Source organism: Poecilia mexicana, unplaced genomic scaffold (genome assembly GCF_051168715.1).
Source record: "Poecilia mexicana isolate PSO_F unplaced genomic scaffold, ASM5116871v1 scaffold_6, whole genome shotgun sequence".
Classification (NCBI taxonomy): domain Eukaryota; kingdom Metazoa; phylum Chordata; class Actinopteri; order Cyprinodontiformes; family Poeciliidae; genus Poecilia; species Poecilia mexicana.
Window position 1 is genome coordinate 4,563,529 of NW_028263375.1, and position 11,258 is coordinate 4,574,786.

Genomic DNA, 11,258 nt, shown 5'->3' on the forward strand with positions numbered 1-11,258 from the left:
TAACTTGTGAAAAACTTTAACAGGTTGAAAAATCCTGACCTGAAGCTGATAGAAACCTGTAGGAAGAATTAAAGCTGAGACTGTGAGCCTCGTCCCACATCAGTGTCTGACCTCATGACTTCTGGAAGACTGGTCACTCATTGTCCTCATGGAAAACCTTCCTAGAACAACTTATAGCTTCAAAGCGTGAGCCAACATCCTCTGACTCGCCTAAAAAGTTAAAGTATATAAAGTTTTGTTTAGGCAGCAGAGAAAGAGACGCCTCATATTTCTGCAAATGCTGAATAAAACACAGGAAAGTTATTTAAATGTTTACTTATATCTCATTCTGCTCAGATTTCTCAGTTGTGTTTATCCCTGAGAAGGCAGAGCAGCTGATATTTTTAATCTCCTCAGACAACCGCAGGTTCCCGGGGGGTTTGGTTGCTATGGCAAAACTCGGCAGCTGAAATGTTCGACAGAGCAGCTCTTCACCCAAACAGGCTGCTTCCCCCTCACACAACGACTGATTACTTGTGCTTAGTTTATAAAAACAAAACCTACCTTTTGCTCAGAGTGTCCCTCTTCACTCTTCTGCAGAGTTTCTGTTGTCTTCTCCGTATCCTCATTCTCAGCACCGGTCCTGTCTGAGTGCTGTGAAGCTGAATGATCGTCCACCTCATCTACTTTGTCCAAATCTCCGTTTACGAGCTCAGCAGTCTCTGTCCTCACGCTGTGGTGCGTCTCCTCCTCCGTCTCCTTGTCCTGCTCCATCTGTGCTAGCACCCCGTTAGCCGCTGGCCTCTTGGCATCCTGCGTCGCGGCCGCCGCGCACGAGAACTTCTCCTGAATCTTGCTGATGTCGGCCCGCTGGCAGACGCGGAGAGCCGAGCTGCAGCTGGACACCTTGCTGGTCTGTTTGAGCGCCGAGCCGTCTCTCTTGTTGTCTGCGCTGCTGGAGGAAGAGAGCAAAGGCGAAGGAGGAAGTGTGTCAGAGTGCAGAAGAAGTTATAGAAGGACTTTCATTTAAATTATGCAGTCAAAGGAGCCTGCAGACGGCTGTTGGTAGCTGACATTTTCACAGCCAGTGTGAGTCTCGGCGGCGAGCTGCGTGAGTTCGCACGTGGGCGTCAAGAGTTAAAAATAAATCCAGAGGAGGTGCACTAACTTCTTGCTGTGGCAGAGGAAGTGTAACAGAGGTACAGTAATAAAGAGGTGTTCCCAGGAGGTACAAGCTGTCCTACTTCTACACAGGAAACCTACTTTCCTCTAAGCTCAGAAATAAACGTAGAAAAAGGTTTTAAAAAGTTTGAGTCCAGCTGCTCCACGTCCTGCAGCTGCTTCCTCCCCTGAATGAATCACCTGCAAACAGCTGCTAAAAAATCTCTTCAGCTGATCTCAGCTCCTTTTTAAAAACTAAAGTCGCTTTAAACTCCTTTATTTGCTACATAACCTTTACCGATACAACAGTTTCTGTGTTGCAATGAGCATTACTGCTCATAAAAACAGGAAGTGTGTATAAATAGAGGAACAACAGGCGGCTGGTGAGCAGTCTGCATGAATCAGTTGTGTGCTGCATGCCACCTGAGATCTATTACAGTCTGACAGGAAGAACCCAGAGACACGAAAATAAACCAGATGTATCTGCTGCGGGAAACGTGTGGGGTTAAAATATGAACTCCTCTGCTCTGTGCTTCAAACTGTGGCTGACGGCACCGAAACGACAATGAAGTTTCACTTGTAGGCGTGTGAAACACGGCCAGCCTGCCGGCCGGCAGCGTGTGGATCAGATTAGGACATTAGTGGCTAATTCTGCTCTGAGAAGCTGTGGGTGTTTCCTTCCTTTGTGCTGCAGCGCTGCAGGTAATCCCCACTAGCAGCAGCAGCAGCAGCAGCAGCAGCAGCAGCAGCAGCAGCAGCAGCAGCAGCAGCAGCAGCAGCAGCAGCAGCAGCAGCAGCATCGGAGTGGAAACTGAGGTGATTAACATCAGGAGCAGAGGAAGTCTGCTGATGTTCTCACAACCTGCAGTAAATAAACAATAAGACTGATTCATTCTGATGCTCATCTGAAAACTACCTACTGAGGGTTACAGGAGGGTGCTCAAACTGTGGTGCATGCACCACTGGTGGCACGCAGACTCATGTTATGGGGACCAACATGAGGTTTTGCCATTTATACTAAACAGCTACACAGGTGAATGCAAAGCTAATTAATGGTGAAATATTGGGTTGGTAGTTGTGGGCTGGATACTTGCACCACAAAAAACTGATTCTTCAAAAAGATACAGTCTCACATATATTAATAATTTGACATTCTTGTGGTGTAAAATCTTCTTATTGCATCAAAATGTAGCCCAGCACTGCCCCTCCCCAGCCTGTTGCTGCACAATCCCAACGTTTTACTTTTTACCCAGTGGTACTACAGGCATGGTTGGTTATTTGGAAATCAGGGCCGGGACTTTGAAGCATTAACTTTGATGAATTAGTTACACAGATTTAAAAGCGTAAAAAAAAACAAAAAACGCAATTAGCCGTAGTTTCTTTATGTGTTTCTGCTACGCCCGAAAATCTGACGCACAAGCTACATGCGCTAACAGCAGCAAAGGATGACAAAGCTGCTTCTAGCTGCTAACGCTCAGTCTTTGGTTGCCTAGCAACAACCTGTTGAGTAACCTGGCAGCAGCAATTTCAGGTTTTACCTCATAACTGCTTCAAAAAAAAAAAAAAAAAACTTAACAGCTTGGAGCGAAAACTGTGGATAAAACAGAAAAACGCCACCAGTTTGGAAGCATTCAGATATTTAAAACAAAAACTAATCAAAAATTACCGATATTTACCGATTTGTAAGGTTTATATCATGATAAATTTTTAACGGTGCAAAGAAAAAGTCTAGATTGGTTTTATGAGATCCAGTTTTCCTTAGGTTCAAAGACATCAGTGTTGTCTTTCAGGCAAGTCTGCAGCTAGAATTTAACCGTAATTGACCAAAAAATGATAATAAAAACAAAACACTGAAGCACCAAAGTGTTGGAAGTGGGAACCAGGCGGCCGATCAGCAGAGCTACAGCAGCTCCTACCTTTGTCTCCTGGGTTTAATCCGGCAGCAGTGAGTCCTGCTCTCCGCCGGCTGAATGATGACCAGAGTTTCCCCTCGCCTGAACAAATCTCCTCTCATCCCCTCGCTAACGCCTCAGCTGTCACACAGACTAATCTGCTGCCGTCGGAGCTACACTCATCCAGACAAGCTCAGGACTTTCATCTGACGTCTTCTGCTTTTCCTTTTCTTGAAATAAACTCAGGCGTTGGGAAAGAAAAACTCTGTCACTTTGATTACAACAGCAACCCTGAGGGTTTTTATTACAAAAGCACCAGAGGGGAAAAAATGGAGTTAGCCAATTAGAACTGAGCTGTGTTTCTGCAGTTAGACCAGGAATCTGAGGCATTTAGGATTCAGAGTTTTTATCCTCATTTTAACTAAATAAACCCATTTAGAGCCACAAACGTTCCCTGATTTATGGAAACTAATAAGACCTTTGGCACCACTTTACAATACCTGATGAATGGCTAGTAAACAGTTTATAGCTGTGTGTTTAATTATTCTGTAAACATTTTATAAAGCATTAATTACAAAATTGTAATTAAATATCAGATTAATCTGTTAGCACAATGACATGTAAAGTGAGGCTGAAGTTTGAAGAAAAACTAAATAGAATGTGTGAAGTTCGCTGTGTGGAAACCGGCTTTGTTCAAAGTTTTTCTGTTTATTCTGTGCAGATTGAGCTGAAGAAACTGACAAATAAGAGATTTTCCTGTTTTATTGCTGTTTTGTTTTTCAAAGTTTTGAATTATGAATACGTGTGAGAAAAAGTAGCAGATCTACCCAGTTAAAACGGATTTTAATTTGTCTGGTGCAACTGGATCAGGAAACCTTCAGTTCGTTCGTTCAGGTGAAACGTTCATGATTTAATCGTTTATTTCATTGTTTATATGTCACTGAGGTCACAGTCAATGTCAGTGCAGAGGAAAAGTTACATTCATTCTTCTGCCTGATGTGATGGCACCATGTTGGTTCTCTCAAATAAATATCACGTTTTACGTCTCCCTTAGACAGCTGTGGATGTTTATGATGCAGTGAAGATGAAAATATCTTATGATAAAAATAAAATCTCACTGTGCTGACAGGGTTCTAACTTCGTCTGAAAATAAAATTTGATTTTATTTTCAAATAGTGAAAATAAAATAGTCAAATTTTATTTGGTTCTTAATTAATGCATTATTAGTGATTATAAAGTGTTTACAGTTTAATTAAAAACATATTTATGTATCAGCCATTTACAAGGGGTGTTTTATTAAATATCAAACATTTTCTCCTATTTTTAGGTTTTAATTGAAAGAAATACTCAAACCTTTTTGAGGATGGATATATTTTCTTCTGTTGGATGTTTGTATTTGTTTATAATGATGTAAAAAAAAGGAAACGTGAATAACAAGAAAAATAGATCAAAATTAATATTTCTGGTCCTTTTATTGTCATAAAGTTGTGGAAAACCAGTGAAATTATTCCATGGAACAAACTGGAAAACCGATAAACCTGTATTTGTTATTATCTCTATATTTAAATCATTATTAAGAGGCATGTGATCCCTCCCCCCACGTTAGAGCCCAGAGAGAACAGAGTCAGTACCGGTTCTCCTCAAAGCGGCTGATCAGGTCCGACACCTTGGATGCTTTGACCCTTTCGCGCGGCGTGGGGGTCGGCTTTCCTCCTCCGTCCTCCATGATGAATCTCAGCGGGGATTTCTGGACGCTGCCCGGCGGCGGCTGCAGAGGAGACACTGGACTCAGCAGGTGCTCCGGCTTTGGCGGCACTAAAGAAACAAATAAAAAAAACATGCCTGAGTCCTGATGGATGCATTCATGTTTTTTTCCACTGGAGGAAATATGAAGCTGCAGTTCCACTCTGAAGCTGAAGAGGGCAGCAAAATCTACCCTATGTGACGACGGGCCTTACCTCTCAGATTCTTTTCTTTGTTTTTTTGGCACATTTTAAATACTTCAGATCAAATCAAATTAATTTTAATGAGACGTGATCATCACACCAGTCGAGACACAAACCCACCAGCCGATGGGATCGTGGTTCCGTCTCCTTTTAAGTGCATTGTTAACTCTTTTGGAAAAGCTGAAAACCATCTCAAGCAAACGTAAAACTTATTTGAAACATTGAGGATGTTTTTTTTATTTTGCTGCTTCCATCACTCTTTTCTAATGCGCTCATAAAAAAATGATGGAAACAGCTGCTGAAAACCAGGATCCACATATTGAACAGTGGATCAAAATGTGGATCTCCAGGGGGAGGAAGGCCAACCAGAACCACTCCAAGAGCCAGAGCTGGATTTACAAGAATCTGGGCCCTGGGCTGGAATCAGTTTGGTGCCCTAGTCAGTAAAGGAAACATTATTTTGTTAATGTAAATTAGCTTTTGTTCTATAACAGGTTTAAACTGATACTAATTGATGACAGTAGGTTTAATCCGTATCTTGGCCAGTAGATCCATATTTTTACAGAATGTGTAAAAGATGCATTAAAAAAAAGGATAAAAATCTGTGTGTTTACAAAGACCAAACTTAAATTAAACAAAAACAAGGTCAGGTTGGTTTAAAGTTTTCCCCTTAAAAGATTAAATTATTTGGGAACTGATTTTTTATTTACTCAGGCTACTTTCCTGTGATACTAACATTTATTCGAGGATCTATAGAAATGAGTTACGAGGCAGAAACTATCAGCTCTGTTCGCAGGTTTATAATTAGGTTTACAGCAACGAGAAGAAAGAAGTTCTTCATTGTTATCTTTGTAGAATGATTAACTGAAGTCAAACAGAAGAGGTTCACTGGTCTCACGGTTCACTGATTCAAGGACTTATTACACAAACACACTGTGGACTGTGAATCCTAAATCATTCAGCATGATTTACGGACGGCATGCCGACAGGTACCTTGTGGTTTAGACCGTAGCAGAGTCCTGCTTCCAGGTACTCTTCCATTGACCCCTCCCCTCCTCCTGTCAGCTGCCCCCCCAATTGCCCGATTCAGACACTCCTGCAGGATGGGCGAGCCGCCGCTGGCTTTCCTCGGCGAGCCGTAGCCTAGAGCTGAGGGACAAAGAATGCACATCCATCAGGACTTCCACAGACGGTCACACCAACACACTCGCTCATCATGGTGGGCAGTGGCAGATGACCACAGCAGCACACTGTGGTTTATGTTATAGCACCAATAGCTACTCGGATGATGCTGAGGCTGAAGAATATCTGCTGCTGAGGTACTTTAATATCCTGAAAAGGTCCAAAGGTCCAGAACCACAGAAACATATTTTTATTAAATCTTCCCACAACTTAAAAGCCTCTCTAATCGTTCTGTTAGTAGCACACTGAAGCTAATCCGCTAATGTGCTGAAAGCAGAGCTAATATTTTGTTAAGTGCTGTAGTGTTTTTGCTACAGCCCTGGTTGTTAATGTTTAGTATTTTTATTCGTTTGTTGAACACTTGCCACTTGCTCAATAAAGTTTCTTCAAAAAACGACAATGAAACAGAACAGACGTCAAAATAAGAGCATAAACGTCTAACTACACAGATATCAAAATTGATTCAACTCAAAGTCTACAAAACAGCCAACTTTAAAATTTATCTGGACAAAAATATTTAGGGGAATCTAAGAGCCTTAAACAAAAAGATTAGCTCCACTATTAGCACATTGGCAGATTCAGGGGAAGCCAAGTGGACAAATATCTTTCTAAACTTAGCAGAAACTTTAAAGCGCTAAACTAAAAATGACCGCCGCTATTAGCGCATTAGCAGAAGTGATCCCACTGCTGCATGGAAATACACAGCAATGAATTACTTGGAGAATCTCCTCACATTCTCCACACAGATGACATTTATTCCAGAATGCATCACTGGAGAGGAAACCGTTTCAAATCTTTAGATTCCTGAATGTTTTCACCTAATTTTACCTAAAAACCTCAGTTACAGAGTTGGGTGAGTAAAGTTTGGTGCAGCTGTACGTTGTGTCTGCAGACCAAACTTACGGATTTGGTCTTCATTATTTATTAAGCTTTTCTTTAAATGTTGTAAATATAATGAGCAACGTCACAGCTGCTCTCTGGGCAGCATTCAGCTCTCATCTTTTCCTATCAATACTGCTCTTAATTTGCAGAGGAGCTAAAGCTAAACTTTCTGTGTTAAGATTTCTCAGAGGTATTCTGGATTTTTCCCTTCTGAGCAAACCGGATCTTTCTTACTGGACAAAGCAGGTGTAACAACTGGAAGTTTGAAAATGACAAACAAAGCTCTGAAAAAGTCAGAAACTGGAACATTTACTGCTCCGCTACATCCACAGATATGGACAAGATCAAGACTAACAGACCAAATATTGGCCCGATTATCTCACCAATAATCCATCTTTTCCCAACCAGCTGGTCCAGACGGACCAGCATGACTGTTTAGATGGAGCAACAGACACAGACGGGCAGTGTTTACTGGAGACTAAACCAACCTCACTCTGACCTCAACACACACACACACACACACACACACACACACACACACACACACACACACACACACACACACACACACACACACACACACACACACACACACACACACACACACACACACACGGCTTTGTCAAGCAGACTGGCAGAGAAAATGTCCTAATAAGGAGTCACATTTCCACAAGCTCTAAATAGTTCCAAACTATTAAGTTTGTTCATTAGTTTCCATTTAAAGGGGCCGCTCCGTTTAGGCTGGACTGTGAGTATGGCGCTTTTATTGATGAGTAAAAAGCCTGAAAATAAATGAATCTCTTGATACAGCACCAAATCCCAGCGATTTTTTAAGAACATTAAGATGTGATATTTTTTTACCCTTAGAAAAATCACCAGTGCCACATCTTCTGCCCCCTACTGGCTCTTTTCATTCTCATTCTGAGTCTTAAAACTGAGCAGAATGCTGAGGAACCTTTAATCAATAAGCTATGACCTCCCGTTTCCACAGGACATAAATATGTGTGACACAGAGGTTCATTTCTCTTTGCCACTCTTCAAAATGGGCAGAAAACATTTGATTCAACCATGACAGGTGTGTGTTTGTCTACAAAACTCAGCTAAACGTCTGGAACAAAATCACAGCAGGTTGAGACTCTTAACCAAATCAGAGCAGTGATTTCAAATTTAGTCACTGATTAATAATTAAATGCTGCAATACACACCGATTCATTCAAAAAATTAAAACACAAATTACACAAATACCGCAATCACTTTTAATTTATGGAGTAGGAATTGTATTTGAATATTTAAAACATTTTAGAAGGAAATATGTTAAAACCATTCATCCGTCCACCGTCTAAGCCAATCCACCGGGCAATGGTGCTGCAGAAATAAACTGGATTGAATAAAGAAAACAGTCAATTACTCTATATTCACAAAATCTGCAAAACTAAAGTGCTTTGATGATTTGTGCATCATAAGTCTATTATTTGGTCTTGTGCATAACTACATGAAGAGGTTTGTGAAACCGATAAGCATTTTCTTCCATTCTTTGTGCTTTATTTAGTGAAACATTCACCGTCTAAACACAGACTACATGAAGAGTTTCTGGTGTTCGCTCTACGTGTGGAGCGCCTCTCAGGATGAAGTCTGTTTGTTAGTTTGGGCCAAGATGGTGCTTAGAGAACCATATTTATTTTGCTTAACATGATCTTTATCTGGCCAGCCCTGAAGCATAAAGAGGGAGAAACAACCACAGAATCACATACTCACAGTTTTAATTTCATGCAGTCTGCCCTAAATTAAAGGCAGTAGCTGGAGGAGCTGTCTGCCTGGAAACGATCCCACGCTGCGTTCGGCACGACCACCTTCCTAAAATAACCGATTAATTACCAACACGGCCTCGACAAATTTCTCTTGATAAGCTGGTTGGCTTCCCCTCGCAGCCACATGAAGCAATCACAAGAAAACAGTCAACAAGTTGTGTGCTATTATAGGAACGGAGCTCAAATTCCTCCTGTGAACCGATCGTTTTCATCCTGAGACAAGCCGGAGCTCCAGGAAGTCAGCTTCCGTTTGGACTGAAATAACTGCAGCTGCTCTGATCACTGCTGCAGATAAGACCAAGGCAACACAAACCCAGACGTGGAAGTGTCAAAATGTCTAATTATTTTAATTTATCAACATTAAAATAATCGTTTCTCCTAACTGGAGAGTTTGGTGAAAGCTGCTGCTGCTCCTGGTCTCACACTTATTCCAGCATCTTCTTATTAAAGCCGTCTGGGAAGAGCGGCAGACCGCTGCGTTCTGAAAATTACAGGCAGCCACGCCGCCACGCTGCAGAAACGCTTTGATTCTCTGTCAACCAGAGGAGGAGAACAGCAGATCCCAGAGGAACGATCAGCTACTATCTGTAGACCTAAAGAGCAACAATCAGCAGCAGCAGAAACTAGAGCGCAGGCTGAAGCCTGGTGCAGATCCAAACCTTCAGAGTCACATAAAGACAGTTACAAAGTCGGCCTTCTATAAAGGGACGGCTCAGAACCACAGTACATTAAGGACCAGCTGGTGTCGTATCGACCTTCCAGACCTCCCAGGTTTTCTGGTTCTGGTTCTGCTCTGCATCCAGAACCAAACATGGAGAAGCAGCAGCTTCTATGCTCCACAAATCCGGAACAAACTTCCAGAAAACTGAAAAACGGCTGAAACACCGAGTTCCTTTAAATCCGGCGTAGAAGCAGAGTTTGTTGGCACTTTTTCATCTTTTAGGGAAATTCTTTTTTACACATGGATGACATTTTCTTGAAAAAAGAATATTAGCCATCACATTTATAATTTTTTTTGCATTTATCTTACTTTTGGAGTGTCTTTAATCTCAAAAGCAAATCTTGCAGAAACTGTTTTTATTAAGTTTTGTTTCTACAATGATTTACTGATCTGTTTTGTTGATTTCAATAAAACTGTAATTTACTTTAGTCTATTATTGAGCAGGTGAAATAAAGGCTTTAAAAGCTTATTTTAAAAATGGAAGGTTTCCATGTCTGGCTGGTGGATGTGATCATCGCCTCGCTCTGCCTCTCTTCTGAAGACGCAGCAGAAAGCTCAGAGCCTGCAGCCGTCTGCACGCCGATGTTAAAGCTGTGGAGCAGATCTGGGATTTCAGCTTTAGGAAACACTGACGATTAAAATCGTTGCAGCAGATGCATGAAATGTGAAGATCTCAAAGTAAACTTTTGTTTTAACACCTATTATAGCAACCGCCACCACTCTTATAAACACGTGCCTATAAATACAACACAGCGACGGTTAGAAGACGACCGAATATCTGCAGCAGTTCTCACACCGCCTGTAAAACCAGTAAAGAGGAATGCATCAGTCCAGCACAAACATCTATTTCTGCAACAAAAAACAAGCAAAGTCCCTAAAAATAGAGAATTATCCAAACTAGAGCCTGAAATAACCCACCGAGCCTGCAGAACCTCAGAGATCTAATGATCAAACCGATGGTACAGAAGTTACCGTTTTCTAACCAACTTTAGTGAAAAATGAAGTTTCAGTTGATAAAAATCTATACATTCTGATCTTTAACGGCTTTAAGGGTCTGAAGCGACGCTGGCTGGACCCTGGAGATGCTCAGATCGTTTCCTCTTTGCACACAGAGTCCGTGACGCTGCCATCATTTTATTTTTAAAAGCCTGAAACGGTTTTGTTCCTTATACCTTAATTTATGCATCTGCAGCCACAGATCACATCCTCTTTTGTTTTCTTGCATCTGAGGAAGTTACAGAGGAACCTTCAGTGGTTCAGGCATCATCTTGAAATGATTTCAGTTCAGTAAAACATTTTGTTTTCTTTTTCCGACCTGAAATCATCATGTCTAAAGTGAGTTTATAAAGATACATTTATTCAGGTGACATTTTCCAATTCTTCTTTAATGTGAACACCTGCTGGACTCTTAAAGGTTTTAATCTTTTGTCATGTTACAATTTTAAGAAGAAGTTGAATGAAATCCTCCATGTTTTTAAGAATAAAGATCTGAAAAGTGTGGCATGCATTTGTATTCAGCCTCCATGAATTCAAACTGCAGAAAACCTTTTAGGGTTCATCTCTACCAGCTGTGAACATCTAACATTTCTACCAGAATATCAGTTTTCAAGGCTTGTGACAACTTTTCAATTAGATTTATATCTAGACTTTGACTAGGCCGTTATGTGATTCGATGTGCTGCATACTG

General features: G+C 41.3%; 1 protein-coding gene across 8 annotated transcripts in view; it reads right to left on the reverse strand.

The window, feature by feature from the left end:
• Nucleotides 1-11,258, reverse strand: part of fgd4a (FYVE, RhoGEF and PH domain containing 4a) — a 73,351-nt gene that overhangs the window by 12,817 nt on the left and 49,276 nt on the right. For 4 of the 8 annotated variants that reach the window (XM_015010983.2, XM_015010987.2, XM_088006107.1 and 1 more), the window contains 3 exons: nucleotides 5,972-6,127; nucleotides 4,664-4,847; nucleotides 544-934 (listed from right to left, as the gene is read on the reverse strand). In XM_015010983.2, the coding sequence (XP_014866469.2) occupies nucleotides 544-934; nucleotides 4,664-4,847; nucleotides 5,972-6,127 (731 nt within the window). The remainder of the gene's footprint in view (nucleotides 1-543; nucleotides 935-4,663; nucleotides 4,848-5,971; nucleotides 6,128-11,258) is intronic. The other 4 variants (XM_015010988.2, XM_088006109.1, XM_088006110.1 and 1 more) reach the window with 2 other exon arrangements.